This window comes from Microcaecilia unicolor, chromosome 3 (genome assembly GCF_901765095.1).
Source record: "Microcaecilia unicolor chromosome 3, aMicUni1.1, whole genome shotgun sequence".
Classification (NCBI taxonomy): domain Eukaryota; kingdom Metazoa; phylum Chordata; class Amphibia; order Gymnophiona; family Siphonopidae; genus Microcaecilia; species Microcaecilia unicolor.
This window is the reverse complement of record NC_044033.1, coordinates 363,739,482-363,762,904: the sequence shown is the minus strand read 5'-3', so window position 1 is coordinate 363,762,904 and position 23,423 is coordinate 363,739,482. Positions and strand designations below refer to the sequence as shown.

At 42.2% G+C, this 23,423-nt stretch overlaps 1 protein-coding gene across 2 annotated transcripts in view; it reads left to right on the top strand.

Moving 5' to 3' along the window:
* CEP85L (centrosomal protein 85 like) overlaps positions 1 to 23,423 on the top strand; it is a 350,628-nt gene that overhangs the window by 46,810 nt on the left and 280,395 nt on the right. For both annotated transcript variants that reach the window (XM_030198550.1, XM_030198549.1), the window contains exon 2: positions 14,804 to 14,965. In XM_030198550.1, the coding sequence (XP_030054410.1) occupies positions 14,804 to 14,965 (162 nt within the window). The remainder of the gene's footprint in view (positions 1 to 14,803; positions 14,966 to 23,423) is intronic.

The following is a 23,423-nucleotide window of genomic DNA, read 5'->3' as shown; positions in this document are numbered from 1 at the left end:
GGGTGTCTCTAGCGTTACCGTGTGCTAAAGTTAGCACACCTATAGCGTGGCTTAGTAAGCAGGGCCCTTAATCACCTCACTCTTTATCCCCATTTCCAGATCATTTATAAAAATGTTAAAAAGCAGTGGTCCCAGCACATACCCTTGGGGATCCCCACTATCTATGCTTTTCCATTCAGAATACTGACCATTCAACCCTGTTCTCTGTTTCCTATCTTTTAACCAGTTCTTAATCCAAAGTAGGACACTGCCTTTTATCCCATGATTTTCTAATCTCCTCAGGAGTCATTCATGAGGTACTTTGTCAAATGGCTTCTGAAAATACAAATTCATTATACCAGCTGGTTCATTTTTTCAAACATGTTTATTGACCCCTTCAAAGAAGATTGATGATGCAAGATTTCCCTTGACTAAATCCATATTGGCTTTGTCCCATTAATCCATGCCTATGTATATGCTCATTAATTTTGTCCTTCATAATACTGTCTACCATTTTGCTTGGCACTGACATCAGTCTCACCGGTCTATATTTTCCCGAGTCCCTCTGGAACCCTTTTTAAAAATTGGTGTTACATTTGCCACCCTCCAATTGTTCAGTACCAGCCTTGATTTTAAAGATGAATTACACATTACTAATAATAGCACTGCAAGTTCATTTTTTAGTTATTTCAGTAATCTGGGATGTATACCATCTGGTCCAGGTGATTTGCTACTCTTTAGTTTGCCAAATTCCCTATTACATTTTTCAGATTTACAGAGATTTTTTTTTCAGTTCCTCTGACTCACCACCATTAAATACCATTTCTAGCATGGGCATCTCCTCCACATCTCAGTGAAGACTGAAACAAAGAATTAATTTAGTCTTTCTGCTATGGCTTTGTCTTCCCTGAGTGCCCCTTTTACCCCTTGGTCATTTTACAGTCCAGCTGATTCTTTTACCAGCTTCTTGTTTCTGATATAGCTAAAAAAGTTCTTATTATGTGTTTTTGCCTCCAAGGCAATCTTCTTTTCAAAGTCTCTATTTGCCTACCTTACCAGCGCTTTGCATTTAGCTTGTGAGTTAACAACTTTCAGTAACTTTGTTATGCTGTTTCCTATTATTTTGTCAGATCTTACTTCCATTTTCTGAAAGAAGATCTTTTAGTTTTAATAGTCTTTTTCACCTCACTGTTTAACTATGCCGGCTGTCATTTGTTCTTCCTTCCACCTTTTTAAAATTTGTGGAATATATCTACTCTGGGCTTCCAAGAGGGCATTTTTGAACAACAACCATGCCTGCTGTAAATTTTTGACCTTTGTAGTTTTTTTTAACCATTTTCCTCATTTTATCATAGTCTCCTTTTTGAAAGTTAAATGCTAATGTATTCAATTTCCTGTGTGTACTTAACTCACTTAACTTGGTTATTTCATCAAATATGATAATGTTGTGATCACTGTTGTCAAATGACCCCAGTACTGTTAACCTCTTGCATGAGAGCAGTCAACTAAGGGCTAGATCTAGAATTGCTCCCCTTCTTGTTGACTTCTTAACCAGCTGCTCCATAAAGCAGTCCTTGATTTTGTCTAGGATTTCACCTCCCTAGCATGCCCTGATGTTACACTTATCCAGTCAATATTGAGGTAATTGAAATTACCCAGTTTGTTAGCTTCCCTAATTTCTGCTAACATTTCTACATCTGTCTGTTTGTTCTTGCCAGGCAGACAGTAGTATACTCCTATCACTATCATTTTCCCCTTTACACTTGAAATTTCTATCCATAAGGATTCCAAGGTGTATTTTGTATCCTGAAGAATTTTAGTCTATTCGATGTAAGGCTCTCTTCAACATATAATGCTACCCCTTCATCAATATAATTCACCCTATCACTGTGATATAATTTGTACCCTGGTATGACAATGTCCCATTTGTTTTCCTTCCATCAGGTCTCAGAGGTGCCTATTATCTATCTTTTTATTTAGTGGCGTATATTCTAACTGTCCCATCGTATTTTTTAGGCTTCTAGCATTTCTATATAGAACAGTATTTTTTTTTATTCCTGTTAACAACTTTTTCAGCGGTTGACAGTGATAATTTGCAATCAGTCAAGTCTGTCTGATCTTTAATTATTGCAACCTCACTATATGGATGCCCTTTTTTTCCCCGTTATGGTGATATCCTTCAAAAATACCTTGTTCTGAACCATGCTGTTCTGAGCGACTGTCGGCTTTCCCCGTTTCTAGTTTGAAAGCTGTGCTAAGCTATGCTATGCCATGTAGTCCTTATAGACCACTAAGTTCCAATTCAGATTCTAAGGAGGCTACAGTAAGAATGTCCAGGAGAATTAAACTGAATATACACATACATAGTAATTGAAAAGAGAAATTGGTACACATGTATCACTATTCATCTGTAAAGAGATGAGTTTTAAAATGTTTTCGAAACAATGCATATGACTTGGTTGATCTAATACGCAATGGTAAGTTATTCCAGATTTTTACACCTTGATATAAGAAAGAAGATTCGAAATACGATTTTCTTTGCATTTTCCTAACAAATGGATAATTAAGTTTTAAATATCGTTCTTTCCTAGCTGTATAGAAAGAGGTGGAAAATTCTAGATAATTAACCAATCGTTTCGAGCTAACTCCATAAAGTGACTTGTTGGATTTTGCTCATACCTTTTTCAGTAGTAGCTCAAGGTGAGTTACATTTAGGCACACAGTGAGGGGCATAATTGAACGCGAACGCCCATTTCCATGGGCGTCTATCTCCGAGAACGGGCACATGAAGGGGCGGGACAAACCGTATTTTCGAAAAAAATGGGCATCCATGTTTTTTCCAATAATACGGTTTGTGCCAGCCAAATGCATCGGATTTGTGCGGATTTGAGCTGGGCGGTATCATTTTTCAGTGATAATGGAAACCAAAGGCGCCCAGCTCAAAAACGACCAAATCCAAGGCTTTGGGTCGTGGGAGGGGCCAGGATTCGTAGTGCACTGGTCCCCCTCACATGCCAGGACACCAACCGGGCACCCTAGGGGGCACTTGTAACAGTTAAAAAAACAAAGCAAACTACCTCTGAAGTCCATAGCTCCCTTCCCTTGGGTGCTGAGCCCCCCAAATCCCCCCCAAAACCCATCCCCACAACTCTACACCATTACCATAGCACTTATATATGGGTACAGTGGGTTGGAGCGCTCCCATTTACCACCACAAGTGTGACAGGCAGGGGGAGGATGGGCCTGGGTCCACTTGCCTGAAGTCCACTGCACCCACTAACAACTGCTCTAGGGACCTGCATACTGCTGTGATGGAGCTGGGTATGACATTTGAGGCTGGCATACAGGCTGGAAAAAAAAGTTTTTAAAGTTGTTTTTGTTGGGTGGGAGGGGGTTAGTGACCACTGGGAGAGTCAGGGGTGGTCATCCCCGATTCCCTCTGGTGGTCATCAGGTCATTTAGGGCACTTTTTTGAGACTTGTTCATGAAAAAAAAGGGTCCAAAAAAAGTGACCCAAATTCGCGCTAAAAACGCCTTTCTTTTTTCGATTATCGGCCAAGGACGCCCATCTCTCCTCAACCAATAAACACGCCCCAGTCCCACCTTCACCACGCCTCTGACACGCCCCATCAACTTTGGCCGTTTCCGCGACAGATTGCAGTTGAAGACGCCCAAAATCGGCTTTCGATTATACCGATTTGGGCACCCACGGGAGAAAGACGTCCATCTCCCGATTTGGGTCGAAATATGGGCCTCTTTCTCTTTCTAAAATAAGGCGGAGTGTATTTTATATTCAACAAACTATCTTATATTTTACTCACGAGTTTACCCTAAGCAATGAAAGTTATGCAATAATGGAGTAGCCTTCTGATATTTACCCAGTCCAAATATTAATCTTGCTGCTGTATTTTGTAAAAATTGCATTTTCTTACTTAATTTACATGAGAGACCTCCATATAAGGAATTAGTCAAAATATATAAAAAGGCAGTCTGTACCACACTTTTGAAACTATGTGGATGTAACATTGATCGTATGGCCCTTAATTGTCTAAGATGGAAAAAGAAATCTTCGTAAGAGCTTTTAACTGTAATTCAAAAGTGAGACCTGAATCAACCAACACGCCAAGGATTTTGGAGTGATTATCTATCTGCCGGTCCTGTCCTGAATCGAGCACAAAAGATTTTATTGGTAATAGATCATAAGAACCAAACCAGTCTATCTTAGTCTTTGACCTATTCTATTTTAAGAAATTTGATGATACAATAGGATTATTGAAGGAGATCCTAATAGTGGTCTCCTTCAATAATCCTATTGTATTATCAAATTTTTCTGTATAGCAAAATAATATTGTCAGCATACAAGAAGACTGTGATACCAAACTCTGATAACAGAATACACATCTTTCTCAATTAAAGATTAAAGAGAGAAGGTGAAAGCGGGGAGCCTTGTGGCACCCCACAACTTGTCCTCCATTCCAAAGATAAATTAATACCCTTCTTAACTCTATATATTCTTTTTTGTAGAAACTCTCCAAACCATTCAAAACCTACCTATTCATACGAAGCTTGCTCAGCCTAACTAACAGCTGCCCATGATTTACTGCATCAAAGGCAGCCGAAATATCGAATTGTAGTAAACTCTTCTGCAGCCCGTTGCCTAAAGATGTCCTAATCTCTGTAACCATTTCCAGCAGCAAGGTTTCTATACTGTGTAGTTGCCTTAATCCATGCTAAGAGTCATGCAATAGATTTGGCAATAATTAGAATTCACGCGCATAACTCACTAAGTGTATTCAGTAATGAACTGCGCCTAAATTCTAAAGCATGTAGTTCAAAAGGGGCATGGCTATGGGCAGGAAAATGGCCATTTCGTGGGCATTCCCAAATTTATGCGCATTGTTATAAAATATAGCCCAGTCCGCGTAAATCTACACACAGGGATTTACACCATATTTTCATCAGTGTAAGTGGATGTATATAGTTTTAGGTGCTGGGATATCAACTAAACATATTCTATATACCACGCTAAAATCTTATAGAATACGCTTAGGCAAAAATGATTTCCATGTGGATTTTCCAGGTGCCATATATAGAATCTGGCCCTATATTTATAAATTTATTAGTGCTCATTATTATTAACACTGATTGGTTAAGCCATTTAAGTTATGCGTGTTGTTATGGAATACGCTTAGATTTTGGCTTGGAATGCTAGGCGTGATATATAGAATCCGGCAGATAATCTTTAAGTAGGTTATTCAGTACAAATTCCAAGAGTTTAGCAAGCCAAGAAATGCTTCCATTGGTCTATAGTTTTTTTTTTTGCCTTGGGTGTTAAAGTAGTTTTAGCAAGAGTTGAGGGATAAATTCCTAATCTTAAAGTAAAATTTACAAACTGACCCCCTCTTCCTTTTTACAAAGCCACACTAACAGCTGCCAGTGCGATAATGCCGACACATCCCATTCACAGTGAATGGGCATTGCCGTGCCGCAGCCACTAGTGTGGCTTTGTAAAGGGGGGGGGGGGGGGAGTAAGCCAGATAATTACATCAGAAGAAATTGTCTTCAATAAATATGAAGGTCAAATATCGAAACAACTAGATTTTTTTTAGATAGTTTCATAAGACGCTTTTACATCTGCTGCTTCAAAATGATCCCACCGCAAATAAACGTAAATTCCGTTCTATTCATCTTCATCTAAGTGTAGATACGATCTCTGTACTTGAGGTTTATGACTCTGTCTAATAGTGTTAATCTTTAACTGAAAATAATTAGCCAGTTCCTCTGCTTCAGGTTGCAGTTCCTGAGATATAATTTGAACTGACTCAGTCAATGTAATAGACATAAAAACATGAAATAAACACTTAGGAGAATTATCAGCCTCATCTATAAGTTTCTCAGAATTGCTCTTTTTCGCCTCAAAAATACATTTTTTTGTAAATTGAAATCTCCTGCCCCCATTTTGCATATATTTCTATATCCTTAGATTTGTGCCACGATCTCTCTAATTTCTTACAGTTTCTTTTTATGTCCACTAGCTTTTCGTTAAACCAAGGATTCTGATTAACTATAGATTTCCTCATTTTTAGTGATGCTAAATGTAACTATATTGTTCAATTCTTGTGTTGTAACGCTGTATAATCTAAGTTTTCTTCCGTTCTTTCCAAAATATTTTACTATTTACTTTATTTTTCTTAGGGGGTCTTTTACTAAACTGCGTTAGCATTTTTAGCTCACGGTAGAAATCATCCGGCAATAAACGCCGGGACGCCCATTATATTCCTATGGGCATGCCAGCTGATTTCTACTGTGAGCTAAAAACACTACTGTGGCTTAGTAAAAGGCCCCCTCTGAAAGCAAGTCTATAAGTGCACCTATATTTAGGTGCCCAGAGGGCACTTGTGTGGCACTTTTTCTATAAATGACAGTAGGGGCCCCTTTTACCAATCTGCGGCAAAAGGGGGCCGGTGCTGGCACCGGCACATGTTTTACACATGCACCAAGGCCCCCTGTGGCAAGTAAAGCACTTGCCGTGTGGCCATTTCAGGGGGGAGGGAGCCCTTACCGCCACCCATTGAGGTGGCGGTAAGGGTTCCTGCATTAACCCAACAGTAACCGGCCAGTGTGACACTGCCCGATTACCACTGGGTACACTCTGGCTCTACAAAAATAAATACATTTTTGTATCGCTGCAAATGATAGCGTGCTAGGGGTGGGAAGTACTGCCAGGCTGCTGCGGTAGCCCAGTGGTTCGTCCTGTATAGCGAGCGTTAAGCCTGCGTTGGGCTTACCGCCACTTAGTAGAAGGAGTCTTAGGTGCAGAACAGGTAAATATGTGCTTATAATTTAGGTACAAATGCATAAATGGCAGCTGTAGAGCTGGTATAAATGCTTATGCCTAAATGCTGAAGATATTCATGTAAGACAGTATCCTGTAATTTATGGGCATAAGTGTGTGCCCTGCTCCGACTTCACCCATGTGTAATCCTGTCTGTAAACATGTACTGTGCAGGGGCATAGCCAGACTTTCCCCCCGGTGCCGCCAACCCTCCCCCGCCGCCGCCTACCTTTGCTGGCGGGGGACCCCAACCCCCGCCAGCCGAGGTCCTCTTCTTCCTTCGTTCTGTTTCTGAGTCTGACGTCCTGCATGTACAACGTGCAGGATGTCAGACTCAGAAACAGAACGAAGGAAGAAGAGGACCTCGGCTGGTGGGGGTTGGGGTCCTCCACCAGCAAAGGTAGGTGATGGCGGGTTGGCGGCGGGAGGGAGGGTCGAGAGGGTCGTCGGCAGGGGGGTCCAGGGCCAAATACGGGGGCCCAGGCCCCCGTGGCCCCACATAGCTACGCCACTGGTCCTGTGTAAGATATGTGGGCATTTACAGAATAGCGCTTAGGTGGCTATTTGGCATTTACACGCTCATGTGCACACACATACGGCACTGCACCAAGCTGCATGATGTCACAAGTGGAACTATTGCTACCAAACCTCAAGGAGAAGCTGAGAGCCCACCTCATTGCCCACTTTCCCAGCTGTAAAGGGGTGATCTACAAATCTGCGCCGTTTATTGAATAGCGCTCATTTTTTTGCCACCCAAATTTGGGCGCCATTTATAGAATCTAGTCCTTAGCATGTAAATGTTTGGCATGTCCCTGATCCACCCATTCCCCTTCCACGTGCACACCCCTCCCTTGCAGTTGCATGCTGTAGATTTTGAGTGCTAAGTTCATAGATTAGTGATAAGTGGAGTTATGCGGGTAATTGCAAATGAATGCCAATTAATGCCTATTAACTTGAATTATCGCTGGGTATTCTCTAACTGGGCTTCTGGCTGTTCCTGACCCTCCTTAGGTTTGGAATTAACTGTGTGGGGTCCTTATAAAACTACATTGGCTCCCAATCAAAGAACGAATTGCGTTCAAAATCTGCACCCTGGTTCACAAAATTATTCACGGCGAGGCCCCGATCTACATGGCAGACCTTATAGACTTACTACTACTACTACTACTATTTAGCATTTCTATAGCGCTACAAGGCTTACGCAGCGCTGCACAAACATAGAAAAAAGACAGTCCCTGCTCAAAGAGCTTACAATCTAATAGACAAAAAATAAAGTAATCAAATCAATTAATGTGAACGGGAAGGAAGAGAGGAGGGTAGGTGGAGGCGAGTGGTTACAAGTGGTTACGAGTCAAAAGCAATGTTAAAGAGGTGGGCTTTCAGTCTAGATTTAAAGGTGGCCAAGGATGGGGCAAGACGTAGGGGCTCAGGAAGTTTATTCCAGAATCACAAAAAAATCAGTACGCAGATACCTAAATCTCCATTACACAAGCTGCAAAGAACTATAATATAAATCAACATATGCATCCAGCTTCTCCTACATAAGCACACAACTTTGGAATGCACTATCAAACGTCATGAAAACAATGCATGACTTAACAAGCTTTCAGAAATCATTAATAACCAATTTGTTCAAAAAGGCATACCATAACGATCCAACCTAAACACCTGAACCCTGCAACACAACGAAACTTATACCAGAACTGGACAAAACTTAACTCTTCATCCTTGACTACCTAATTCACTCTGTTACTCTTGAACTTTAACGCAATCAACACTCTGTATTTCTTATACCGGAATTGGCGATTGCCATCACGGTACTATGTAAACCACATTGAGCCTGCAAATAGGTGGGAAAATGTGGGATACAAATGCAACAATCATACACAAGGGAGTTAATTCTTACAGCATGTAGGATATCAGAATATGTAAAGGGGGAGCAAAGACCTCAGACAGGTGGGACACAGCAAAATTGCTGAAATTACTCATAGAGAGTCACCACAGTTTAATCATCGGTCATCCACCAACCCCCTACCACAACGTGAAAAATTATATTTTTTTGAGGAGAAATTTTTCAAAAAACATGCTAGTCCACTATGTGCCAAACAGTTTATGAAAGAGTAAAGTGCAAACAAAACCACTTAGCTCAAAGCAGTAACGTGGAAGGGCTTCCCCGCCCAATGGACCCGTTTCGCTGGTGGGGCTTCTTCAGGGGAAAGGACGTCCAATAAACTAGCACTGCTCAAGTGGCTAATGCAAAAGTCTCATAGCCGGACAGACTAGCGGCTCTGAAAGTGGAAAACTTTCTCCTCAAAAAAATATAATTTTTCACGTTGTGGTAGGGGGTTGGTGGATGACCGATGATTAAATTGTGGTGACTCTCTATGAGCAATTTCAGCAATTTTGCTGTGTCCCACCTGTCTGAGGTCTTTGCTGCCCCTTTACATATTCTGATATCCTACATGCTGTAAGAATTAACTCCCTTGTATATGACTGTTGTATAACACAAGTTCTAGTGGAGTTTCTCCCTCTTTTTTTGCTTGTTACCGGGATACAAATGCAACAAATAAATAAATAAATAAATAAATAAATATGCATTCTCCCAGAGCCCGCAGTCTGATTTTGAATACTTTGTAATTTTGTATGAAAATGTATTTATTTATTTATTTATTTGCGTGTGTGTGGGGAGGGGGAATGATTGGGGTGTTGACTTCATTTTGGGACACATGTTCTTTGTCTTTCAGGGGTTTATCAGACACAAAGCTCCTCTGTGTTTTTGCTTGATTGATGTATCATTGTTCCCAGTGCTGCTTTGACTTGTTTGGTTGTTTCTTGTTCATTTATTGACTATACTGATAAACAGATTTAAACATAAACGGGCTTCTGGTAGGAGCCTATTCTATAAAGGAACATGTAACTAAAAATTTGAAGCTTGAAAAATCCTACAGTGCATAAACTGAATTATAGTCTGGTTACACAAATAGCATTTCTGTTCTTCTTTACTTCTGTGGGCCATGGTTCGATACTGCAACTACACTGTAATCTATTGCTTTTACTTATCATGATTGTAATTTCTTTTCCTACTTGACTTGATTAATGTGATTGTAAACTGCTTAGATGGTATAACTGATTGAGCGGTATATCGAATATAAATAAAACTTGAAACTTAGGCTTCTACTTTCCTTTATAGAATACTAGCTTAACAGTGTACATAGAGGGGCTGTAAAGTAAATGTTTGTGTCTGTTTTGCTGATATGCATGTAACTTACATCATACTCCACCCTTCCTGCAACCTGGAAGAATGTGTGTAGGTACAGAAGAGTGAATAGGTGGAATGTTGGTCTGTATGTGCTAGACTCATATTTGGAAAAACAAAATATGAAAGTGCAAAAACCTTAAGAAAGAAACTACACTGGCTCCCTCTTAAAGAACGCATCACGTTCAAGATCTGCACAATTGTTCATAAAATCATTTATGGAGATGCCCCGACTTACATGCTAGACCTCGTGGATCTGCCACCCAGAAATGCTAAAAGATCCTCCTAAACCTTTCTCAACCTACACTTCCCCAGCTGTAAAGGATTAAAATACAAACTAACACACGCGACCAGCTTTTCCTATATGAGTACGCAGCTGTGGAATGCATTTCCAACTCACTTGAAAACGATCAACGAACTAAGTGACTTCTGCAAATCTCTGAAAACCTATCTCTTTAACAAGGCCTACCACGAAAACCCATAACTAACTAAAACACAACGCCTAGCCTCCTTTATCAGAATGTATCTTTCCAGAACTGCTTGACCAACTCCTTTTGTTTCCTTGACTTCTTTGTAACACCAATTGTATTCTCTACCCTGGTATGGTGATGCCATATCAGGTCTTTGTAAGCCACATTGAGCCTGCAAATAGGTGGGAAAATGTGGGATACAAGTGCAATAAATAAATAGAAGCACATAGGAGCAGCCCAAGACAATCTGTCGTCTGAGGCAGAAAATGAGCTGTCGGCCCGGCTCCTCCACCGCCCTAGCCCCCTTCCCCGAAATTACCTTTTTCTATTCTTTTCTTGTTTTTTAAAAGAGGGTGGCGGCAGCAACTTGCCGATGGTCCCAGCTCCTTCTCTGTATTGCATGCAGCCTGCCTCTCTGATGTAATTTCTTGTTTCCTGAGAGGTGGTCCACACGCAGTATAGGGGAGCAGGGACCAGTGGCAGGGGACCGGTGGCAGGGCAACCTATGGGAGTCGCTGCCGCCATCTTCTTTTGAAAGACAAGAAAAGAAAACAAAAAGGTAATTTTGGAGAAGAGAGTTTAGGGGAAGAAAGGGTGGGGGGTGGGGGGGGGCGATGCTGCCTCACAGGAGTCCCATCTGCCCCCACCTCATGTGGCCTTATGATAGAGCTGCCACCGAAAGTACACATATGTGCTAGGAGTCTAATCATTTATCTGGCTAGTATTCAAAATGATTTAACCAGCCAGAAATGGCCACTGTCCGGTTAAATCGCTTGTTTAAGGCTATCTGCTAATTTTCAGTGGCACTTAATTGGTTATTGCTGCTGAAAATTAGCAGTTAGTGCATAAGTCAAAGCCGTCTATTTTGGGGGCATTCCAGGGGTGGAGTCAGCACTTGGTTAAGTGCCAGTATTCAGCACTTAGGGGTCCTTTACTAAGTGCGCTGAAAAATGGCCTGCGGTAGTGTAGGCGTGTGTTTTGGCCCCGTGCAGGATCATTTTTCAGCACACCTGTAAAAAAAAAAACCTTTTTTTTTTTTGGGGGGGGGGGGGGGGGCGAAAATGGACTTGCGACTAAATGAAAATTGGCGTGCGTCCATTTTGGGTCTGAGACCTTACCGCCCGCCATTGACTTACCGATAAGGTCTCATGTGTTAACCGGGCGGTGATGGTCAACGCGTGTTCAATGGCAATTAACCGCCCGTGCGCCAGAAAAGAAAAATATTTTCTGATGCTTGTAGGGGACGCGTGTCAAAAATGAAATTACTGCCTGGGCCACGCGGCAACTCGGAATTGACGCACATCGGGTGCAGTAAACGCTTACACGGCTTAGTAAAAGGACCCCTTAACCAGCCAGGGTAACCGCATAAATGAGACCACATAGAACACAATCCTGTCTTTATATGGCAACCCATGACTACTTAAGTTCTGAATATCGACAAGCGGCCATGTGTTAGCCGGCGCTGCATGAACTGGATATGGCCCGGCATTGAATAATTCCGGTGCCAGTCAGCGAAGTGCTCACTGCTGGCTGAATATTTACCGCTGGATGCCTAACTGGTGTGTAAATAGAGGACCGTGGGACTTAGACCAGTTACCTCCTGTGGTCGTAACTAAGCTTGGATATTCAATGCCGGGTCGTTTCCAGTGACCAGCAGTGAATATCCAGTTCATTTTTTGCCAGTTTAAAGATAATCGGCTAAGTCAGTATTCAGACTTATCCTGTTATCTTTAAACTGGCCAAAGATATAGCAGGTTTTCACGCAGGCAAATATGGCTGCGAAACCTGGTTTAAAAATCAGCAGATAGCTGGTTATGCCACCTGATATAAGCAGCTATCCACTAGCTGCTAACTGGGGATATTCAGCTGGCTGGTTAAGCACTATTTAACCGGTCAGCAGCCGTTCTGACCAGTTAAATAGCGCTGAAAGTCAGGGGGATAGTGCCTATTTTATGGAATTACCCCCTCAGTGAGCGACAGCTAAGACTCCTCCCCTTTTAGGGGTGTGAATATTGCATTGGCAGCATCTCCAGCTGTTCTGGGAGCAGAGGCATGGCCTGGGAATTGAACCCAATTCTCATGTCTAGCAGTGTACAACACTGCCTCTGATCCACCACCTCAGTGCTTTTGAATGCCATTCCTGCAGCATATGAAAAAACTGTGAGCCGAATTTCTTGAGACGTTTGGCTAGTGTGCGACACATAAAGTTTTCAGAATTGAAGTCTATGTGAGTTGTCTCTGGACAGGCACAGTGTAGCTTCAAGATCTGTGAACAATGAATGATGTTCATTACACAGCTATCTGCAGTGTACATCCAGGTGAAACACAGGTTAAGAAAAAAGAAGTTTTAATTTAAGCAGAAAATAAAATTTGAAGCGCATGGGAGAGCGAAGACCTGTCCATAAATAAGCAGGATGTTGATCATATCCTGTATCATTCTCCAGATGAATTCTCTGCTAAATGTTAGAGCTGACGTATGTGTGACTCCTTGTAAATGCATACTGTACATGTAAACTGTGAAAACCATTATTTTCTGGACTCTGTGTTTCAGTGGTGAAGTAATATATTCCTTTCACTTCTTCATTTCCTCAGACTTGACTCTAATTGGATCTGGCATCAATTATTTTACCTTATTTTTTAGAATAAAATATCAATCCCTAGAGTTTGCTGTTTTGTGGTCAAACAATACAGTTGTTCCCGTATGTCTCCAGGCCAGCTCAGCTTCGTTTGTAGGAAGGTCTTCCTATGGCTAGAACCTAAGGTTTTGGCTGTGTGAGGATCCTTTTTAAAAAAAATTTCTTGATAGACTTTGAGAATAATCACTATGTTTTCCTAGATCCTATACAGCTAGAGGCTTTTCTGGTCGATAAAGCTGTTGTTACAGGACAAAATAGAGCTGGAGTATAGTTTAGTTAGTTGGGGTATTACCGTGTTTCCCCGAAAATAAGACAGTGTCTTATATTAATTTTTGCTCCCAAAGATGCGCTAGGTCTTATTTTCAGGGGATGTCTTATTCGGGAGTAGTAGGGGGACTGTGGCGGTCAGGAACAGTATTGAAGAGGGGGGCGGTATCCTGCAGGAGTAGGCCGTGGCTCGCCTATCTGCCCACAGTGACCGCAGGACTCGAGAGGAGCAGAGCCGCCCTGGCCGGGCTGGGAATGGAGGAGGGGTATGAACTAGGGAAGGTAATGGAATGTGGGGCCGGGCTGCTCTGGCTGGGAGTCTCGGGAGGTTGTGAGAGGGCTTAGGGCGCAGGATCATCCCTACCGTATTACACACGTTTAAAAAAATTCTACGGTAACCCCGTTCCCCATTGGTGGCGCTTTATGCGCTCCTCCTGTACATTCCCAACACTTTCCATCGGTTACTCATTTTCTTTTATTATTTCTGCAAGGGGGATGTTTCTTTTCTTTCCGGGCTCACTTACCGGTAGTTGATCTTCACAAAAGCATGAAGGAGGACGGTAGGAGTCCGCTGGACGATAGATTTTCCACCTCAGTCTTGTTTCTTGCATTTCTTTAATGTTATTTCATCTTTGGGTTGCAGCAAAAAAAAAAAAATGAAGGTTTCTGTGTCCATGTCCCATCGGGGTCAAACAAAAACTTTGTTAGGTCTTACTTTCGGGGGAGGCCTTATATTTAGCAATTCAGCAAAACCTCTACTAGGTCTTATTTTCGGGGAAACAGGGTAGTTAGATATATGGTTTTTATTTGGCCTGCAATGCAAATATTTGATATAGGGGTATGTTTACTAAGGCGCATTAGCGTTTTTAACTCGCCTGTAAATTTAAGGTGCATTAAATGCTAACACGCCTATACATTTCTATGGGCGCCTTAAAAACGCTAACGCACCCATAGTTCCGCTTAGTAAACCTAGCCCTTAGTTACTAATCTTGTGTTTTACCTTTGTCTCTTTAGTATACTAAAATTTTCCTCTTGATGTGGACTTGTAATTATTTTATTTTTATCATTAATTTTCTTGATGTATAATTGCTTTTCTTTTTCTGTATTGTTTGTAATACATGATTAAAATTCAATAAATAAAAAAAATATCAATATCTTTAGACAACCACCTTGAAACAATTTGAGTGGTAGCAAGAAGCATGGAAGCTTCGTTTTATTTTCAGAAAGGGGCGCAAGTCACAATAGTGGTTCATTTTCCAGGTGGAAGTGAAGCATTATCCATGCTGTTTGTGTTGCTTTGCTCACTGTTACAAGCTTCCAAGAGCTGCCAGTGTTCACAAGTGTGTCTTTGTGTTCACAGGACCGGATTTTCCCTTGCCAGCATGGCTACCTGGCCCTGAATTGCTGTGGCAGACGACAGCCCTTCCATCAAATGTGCAAAGTCACCGTGCCAGGCGCCTGAGCCTAACGTCCGACAGCGGGGACACAGGGATAGGGACCTCCTGTTCTGACAGTGTGGAAGGTGAGCTGAAACCCTTTATTATGAAAAATATGCCACAGGGATTTTAGTGACGGGTGATATGTGTACCACATAAGAAGAGCTTCCTTGGGTCACCAGTCTTTTTCTCTATAATTAAATGTCAGCTTACGGGGATTAACTCCCAGAGGACGAAGCTTGATTCTAAATAAGTCATAAATCTGTGCTCTAGGGGGATTATAAATGATTTCTTATGTCTTCCCCAGCTTATTTGAAACTTTACTGGAGGGGGGGGCTCACTTGGACTATCAGAGTAAAAGTCCAAGGTGGGGGGGAGGAGGAGGGGATTAGATGGTAGGGGGGAGGGGAGGATGGGAGGGTGCGGGGGGCTTAGATCAGCCTGCTTATCCGACATTGCTGCCTGGATGTCCAACCGCCACCTGAAACTGAACATGGCCAAGACCGAGCTCATTGTCTTTCCACCCAAACCCTCTTCTCCTCTCCCTCCACTCTCTATTTCAGTCGACAACACCCTTATCCTCCCCGTCTCATCTGCCCGCAACCTCGGAGTCATCTTCGACTCCTCCCTCTCCTTCTCTGCCCATATCCAGCATACAGCCAAGACCTGTCGCTTCTTTCTCTATAACATCAGCAAAATTTGCCCCTTCCTCTCCGAGCACACCACCCGAACCTCTCGCCTTGACTACTGCAACCTACTCCTCACTGGCCTCCCACTTAACCATCTATCCCCCCTTCAATTCGTTTTGAACTCTGCTGCCCGTCTTATCTTCCGCCTAGACCGATATGCTCATCACCCCTCTCCTCAAGTCACTTCACTGGCTTCCGATCAGGTACCGCATACAGTTCAAGCTTCTCCTACTAACCTACAAATGCACTCAATCTGCAGCCCCTCATTACCTCTCTACCCTCATCTCCCCTTACGCTCCTACTCATAACCTCCGCTCACAGGACAAATCCCTCCTCTCAGTACCCTTCTCCACCACCGTCAACTTCAGGCTCCGCTCATTCTGCCTCGCCTCACCCTATGCTTGGAATAAATTCCCTGAGCCCATACGCCAAGCCCCCTCCCTGCCCATCTTCAAATCCTTGCTCAAAGCCCACCTCTTCAATGTCGCTTTCGGCACCTAACCATTGTACCTCTATCCAGGAAATCTAGACTGCCCCCAATTTGATTGACTGCATTTTTTTTGTCCTTTAGATTGTAAGCGCCTTTGAGCAGGCACTGTCCTTCTTTGTTAGATTGTACAGCGCTGCGTAACCCTGGTAGCGCTTTAGAAATGTTAAATAGTAGTAGTAGTAATAGTAGTAGATGGGAGGGGACGTTAGGGACGTAGTTAAAGGAAAGGGGGATGAAAATTATAAAATGTTGATGTTTTTCTTTGTCTTTTTTTTGTCTGTGTATTTTGTGCTGTATTAAGGTTTCTCTTGATATGATGTGTATTGAGCTGTTCTTGCCAATATAAACACGTTAAAACATAAATGTCAGCTTATGAAGCAAAGTTAGGAGTATTGGCAAGGTTGAAAAAGGTTGCTTGATCCACTCTGATTGCAAAGGGATTTGTCTTGTCTTTCTGAGTTCAGATGGTTCCAGGTCGACATGTTCTTTTTGGGCAGTCTTTCACAGTGGCTTTTACATTGTGGCACAAACTGGTTGGTCAGAGGGAGAGCACTGGAAGAAGCTGGAGTCAGTGACTTGTGTACTAAAGAGTCAGCTGACGGTAGTCAGCATTGAAAATTAGACCAGAATATTCATTGCCAGGTCCTTTCCAGGCCCTGACACTAACGCCTGTATTTACAAAGGCTCGCTATAGGCGGGTTAGCATGTTTAACGTGCGTTAAATGCTAACACGTGGCAAACGCTAACACGCCTATAGGAATGTATTGGCGCGTTAGTGTTTAATGCGCCTTAACTTTAAAGGCGCGTTAAAAACGCTAACGCGCCTTAGTAAACATACCCCTAAATATCCAGGTCCTTGGCAGTGCCCAGAAGCTATCTGGATACATACGATATTCAGCAGCACACCCACTTAGCTAATTGGGCAAAGATAAGGCTGCTGTTTTTGTAATCCAACATGCCCAGTTAGTGATGCTGGCACTGTCACTGAATATTGCTGGTGGCCTGTACAACTCCTGGCTCTGTTCCGACTCTGTCTCCAAACTGCCCTGGCGCTAAATGGCGAGTGCCGCAGTGGTCAGAACAAATATTCAGCGGTACTGTCTGGGTTAAGTATTGCTGAATATCCACTTCTGACTTGCTCAGTGCGATTTAACCAGACAGGAACTTTCCCTTCCTGATTAACTCTTTTTGAATATTGTCCAGACAAAAGGTTCAAGCAATGGAGGTTAATGCACAACTCAGTCTGGAATTGTCTGATCATATAATTATTTGGGCTTTGTGGAGCATGTGCTGCCCTTAAATTGTATGTTTGAATTAAGTCTTAAGGATCAGTTTGAAGAACTTCAGTAATACTTAATGTATATGATTTTGTAATTTGATCTATGCAAGATTGTTAGCCTAGTTTCCTATATGAAAACTGGCCTTATAAGTTTATTAAGTCTGTCCCATCATATCCTGCTCCAATTTCTTTTGAATTATTTACTCAGTCTCATTCACATTTGTGCCAAGAATGATAAGGCACCTGAGGATCCCCAGCTTTCTTTTCCATGTGCCCCTGACATACAGTTCGGTTCAGTTGAAATCTCAGGCTGGGCAGGGTATTAGAGCTGGCTCAAGAGATTGTGGCACCCCGAGCCAGTTTGCATTTGCGTACCCCCTCGCCCCCTCCCATGTGTCCGACATCTCTCCCTCCCTCTCTTACTTGCACACAGTTTACAGGACTGCCAGCGGGGGAGGGAGGAGGAGAAGTGCAGTGCTGAACCTGCAGGTAGGGAGGTGCAAAAGGGAAGAAGGAGATTGGAGGGGGAGAGAGAAGGGGAGAGACGCTGACCTGAAGTAGGGAAGGAAAAATGCTGAAATTCGGGGGGGGGGGGGGGGGGTGGAAGGGTAGGAAGCGATATTAGAAGGACACCATAGTCCCTTGAGCTGGTGCTGAATACAGTAATCCAAGTGGGGCCTCACCAATGAGTTGTACAAGGGGGGGGGGGGGGGTTAGGGAGAGAAGGGAAGAGATGCTGGACCAAAGGAGGGAGGGAGAGATGGTGGACCAGTGGAGAAAAGGGAGAAGAGAAGTGTTGATCGGAGACTGGGGATGTTGGTGCCCTTTATTGCTGGTTCCCTGACCAGTGTCTTACCTGGTCCAATGGTTAAGCTGGCCCTCAGGGCTCACAGTGATGTTCTGCCATCAGCTGATGTGCAACTTTATTTTTAGTGTAGTGTGTTTAGGACTTCCATTAAAAGCAATTCATACAAAGATCATTAGTACAACAACGTGAAACATCTGAACCAAAGAAAGAACAAGGCATTATGGAATGTTCACACATCTCCTGGTTAAATGTGCAATTTATTTTAATGTAGGTATTCCAAACTCGTATAAATAAACTATGTAAAACAATGCACTGTTAGGGAAGCATGAGAGCAGCTGATTCTGCATCCGTGTGCAGTGATGTTTATTGAATAATGATAATGAGGAATTTCTCTGGTGTAAATACACTGAGATTTAAAGAGAGTCTTTAATTTTTATTTTTTGGCCTAGTGAAATATTGCATAGGGATCTGGAATCTTGTCCAAAGTTTTAGAAAAGAATTAAGAGATGTCTGAACATTTCCTGATTCCTCCTTTGGTGCCAAGCATTAGTCTACTTGAATATGTAGAAATGAACACCTACAAGTTCTAGGTGATGCTTTTTTATTGGACTAATTCAGTGTCTGTGTCTAGCTGTCAGGAGCTCTGCTGCTTTCATAAGGATTTGAATATAAAAATGCTGTTACATTGTGTTTAATTTTTAAGAAACAGCTAGGGCGGAAAGTGCTAATCATCTGCTGTGCCAGGATGGGCAACCTTTATACACAGAGGGCCACAGGGATGTCAGTACTGGCCCTGGCGGCCCACAATATTATGTAATTTTGGAACTGGAAATGCACAGAGCTCCAGAGACCTTCTGTGATAAATAAATAAGTAAAACTTTAACTAAAAACGACAGAAACAAACTGCTAGAGAGACCTAAAAATATTTGTGAAATACAATATTTAAAAATCACCAAAACTCTGGTAAATGACGTATTCTGTGTATACCTCCCATGGTCTCATGGGCTGCATAAAATTCAATGTATTTAATTTATTTATTGTGACAAACTTGGCATACCCCTAAGGGCCTAATCTAGACAAAAGGTTCAATCAATGGAGTTTAATAGTCTGGAATTGTCTGATCAGATAATTATTTGGGCTTTGTGGAGCATGTGCTGCCCTTAAATTGTATGTTTGAACATAGCCTTGAGGATAAGTTTGAAGGACTGAGCAAAACATGTATATGATTTTGTAATTCTAGCTATTGCTAACTCTGGCTGCTATGCTCAATGAGATATTCTTACTACTTAATAGCAAGCAAGTTAATGAATTTTTACTCTTGGAAGGAGAAGACCTCAGAAGCCCAGCCTGTGGAGTTTTATTTTCTACCACAGCAGTTGGGCGAACCTCCTCATTGGTCTAATGACCTTCTTCTACTCTTCCTTCTAAATATTTTTTCAAATGTTTTTTCTTTCTATTTTTTCTGTTTTAAAGTTAGTGTTGTCCTATAGTTTAAACAGGCACTTATCTGAATGCGTCTTTGTCTAATGCAGTGAGCTCAACAGAGCGCTTCCGTTTCACTTTTCTGCTTCGTCGGGAGCTACACTTGCGACATTATGATTTCAGAAAGACCTAAATCAAGAAAATAATTTTGTGAGTAAAAGTCCTAGTAGGTGAAGTTTTCATGGAATTCATACTTCGCTTATGGTAAAATCTTTACCTTGTCTGAGTGCCCTCTTGCTCTCTCAGCTTTAATGACAACCCGTTACAAAATGGCGTCTATCTTCTTTTATAAGGACACCCATTTGTGGGAACCAATCATCTGTTCTCCCTATCATGTGAATTTTTAAAGGGAACTCGTCTATTTAAATGTGTTCCATCTCATACTGCCTCCGTCCTACAGGAACACTTTCCACTCTATTCTGTTATTTAGACCTTGGGGGGGTGAGCGAGTGTAATCTGTAAATCCATCGTTGCTCTGATTGAAGTAACTTGCGATTTAAATCTCCACCTCTGATGGAAGGTCTTATCTGATCGATCACTATACATCGATAGTCAGTGAATGTGTGTTGGTGTTCTTTATGATGAATAACTACGAGGGCTTCCATTTTTAGGTTAAGTAAGTTGTGTTTAAAGTTTCTTTCAGGGACACATCAGAATATATACTGCAAATTTACTTTTGCAATTAGTATCCTGATTAATAAAGAATAGGCATGCGCCCAGAAGTCATTATAGAATTTCCACTTCATCTGTCCTATTGTTAAGCCTACATCTTGGTGCCAATTTATAGAACTGGTCCCTTATCTTTTAATCAGATATTCAAGCACTTAACTATGAGCTGTCAAGACTAACATGAACTGGCCTGAAGTTCCCTGGATAATGGGTTGGGCTGTTGGCCTGCAGGTTGTTTTTTCAGTAAAGGGCTGTGGGACTCCGTGCCTTGGAGCTGAGGCTAGAGGAGGATCATATGGTGTTTTGAAGTTATTTGGGAAAGTTTTGAGATTTATGATGATGATAGAGTATTAGGAGGGTGCTCTGTACAGAGGCTACTTGTGACACTGGTGGGATGTCTCTGATGGGTGGATGGGGTTGGTGATTACTTGCGGGTTTTGTGTGCGAGTTAATTCTTCTTTAGAATTGGTGTGTATATTGTTTTAATTTTTTATTTAGTTTTAATCTGATATAAACCCCATTGAGCAGTAATTTTACTGGGGAGATGGTATATAAGCAATAGTGAAATAAAGTGAAACCTGCTTACAGCTGAGGAGAGTGGGGGGTAGGGGGGTGGGGGAGGATGATAGTGGAAGTTGTAGTAGCAAAACTCTACAGTTCCAAAGGCATAAGAATAGCCATAATGGGTCAGTATCCTGCATCCAACAGTGGCCAATCCAGATTACAAGGACCTGGCAGAATCTCAAAGATAGCAAGATTCCGTGCCACCGATCTCATGGTAAGTAGTGGTTTTCCCCATGTTTATCTTAATAGCAGCGTATCCTTATTAACAGAGCTGTGGAGTCAGAGTTGGATTTGGAAACCATTTTGGATGGAGACAGAGTCGTAGTCCAGCGTCAAAATAAAAACGTATGACATTATAATATACATTACATTTATCATTTTATACTTAGGAGGGACATTTTCAATATGATGTTCAAATCTGATTTTGAATGTTTTGCAAAAAATGTCCAGAAATCCAGAGCCAAACATGGTCATTTTCGAACCAGAAAAGCGTCTTATCTTTGAAAATCGCTGTATTTTAGTCATTTTTGTGCTGAGTGCGTCTTTCTTTAAGGGTCATTCCTTCAGGGAATTCCTTCAAAAAGGCGGTAAATAAATCCTAATAAATACATTTTCAAACACAAAATGTCCAAGGGGAAAATGCACAAAAACAAGCCATTGGGGGCCAGCAGTGTTACTAGACTGGCCACACAGACATCCCAGCAGAGCAGTGGGGCAGCCTAGAGGGCACGACAGTGAATGTCACATAAAAGGATGCAGGTATACTTCACATCATGGTGAGCCCTCCAGGAACAGCAAAAACTATACTGTACCCAATTGTACACCACTACAATAGCCCTTATGCCTGCAGATGCCACCTATATCTGTTTATATATGGTGTTATTGCTATGAAGAAATCAAAAGCATGCGACAATATACTGTTGTGAAAAGGGGGTAAAAGATAAAGGATCATGATTATGAGAATGTATGAGTAGTATGAATGTGTAGAGTGCATGATAAGGGAGATAACAATTTGTGAATATTATTTTTAATGAAGATTTAATAAAGGTAATAATATTTGTAACAGTTACTTAGTAAGCAAATAAATAAATAAATTGTTAGTGGGAAACAGATGATTTTATCGGACCACTTTCTCTGGAGGAAACTGTGCCAGAACATGGCGGCGTTTTCTCACATGAAAATGAAAGTGATTAAAATTGTAAAGTCTGGAAAGAGAACCTTCAACTACTACTACTACTTATCACTTCTATAGCGCTATAAGGTATACGCAGCGCTGTACACCATACATGAAAAGACAGTCACTGCTCAAAGAGCTCACAATCTAAATAGGACAGGTAAGCAGACAGAACAACTAAGAGGTAAGGGAATTAAAGAGGTGGGGCTAAAAGGGTACAGGGCAAGTGAGTAGTGGTTAGGAGTCAAAAGCAGCGTTAAAGAGGTGAACTTTTAGCCTGGATTTGAAAACGGCCAAAGACGGGGCTAGACGTACAGGCTCGGGGAGTCTATTCCAGGCGTGAGGTGCAGCGAGATAAAAAGAACAGAGTCTGGAATTAGCAGTAGAGGAGAAGGGGACAGACAAGAGAGATTTATCCACAGAACGGAGTACCCGAGGGGAGGCATAGGGAGAGACAAGAGTGGAGAGGTACTGGGGAGTGGTAGAGTGAATGCACTTATAGGTCAGTAAGAGAAGTTTGAATTAAATGCAGAAATGGATAGGGAGCCAGTGAAGTGACTTGAGGAGAGGGCTAATGTGAGCATAGCGACTCTGGCGGAAAATGAGTCGTGCAGCAGAGTTTTGGACTGATTGAAGAGGAGAGAGATGGCTAAGTGGGAGGCCGGTGAGAAGCAGGTTGCAATAATCTAGGCGAGAGGTGATAAGAGTGTGGATAAGGGATCTGGTAGAGTGCTCAGAGAGGAAGGGACGGATTTTGCTGATGTTATAGAGAAAGCAATGACAAGTTTTGGCAATCTGCTGTGAGCAGAGAAGGAGAGAGAGGAGTCGAAGACCCCAAGATTACAAGCTGATGAAACAGGGAGAATGAGAGTGCCATCCACAGAAATAGAGAAAGGGGGGAGAGGAGAGGTGGGTTTAGGGGGAAAGATGAGAAGCTCGGTTTTGGCCATGTTAAGTTTCAGATGATGTTGAGATATCCAGGCAACGATATCAGATAGGCAGGCTGATACATTGGTCTGGATGCTGGTTGAGATTTCGGGGGTAGAGAGGTAGATCTGGGAGTCGTCAGCGTAGAGATGGTATTGAAAGCCATGGGATGATATCAGAGAGCCAAGGGAAGAAGTGTAGATGGAGAACAGGAGAGGACCTAGAACTGAACCCTGAGGTACACCGATTGGTAGTGGGATAGAAGTGGAAGAGGATCCACCAGAGTGTATACTAAAGGTGCTAAGTGAGAGGTAGGAGGAGAACCAGGAAAGAACAGAGCCCTGGAATCCCAAGTGAAGACAACGTATCAAGGAGTAAGCTGTGATCAACAGTGTCAAAAGCGGCGGATAGATTGAGAAGGATGAGGATAGAATAGAGACCTTTGGATTTGGCCAGTAACAG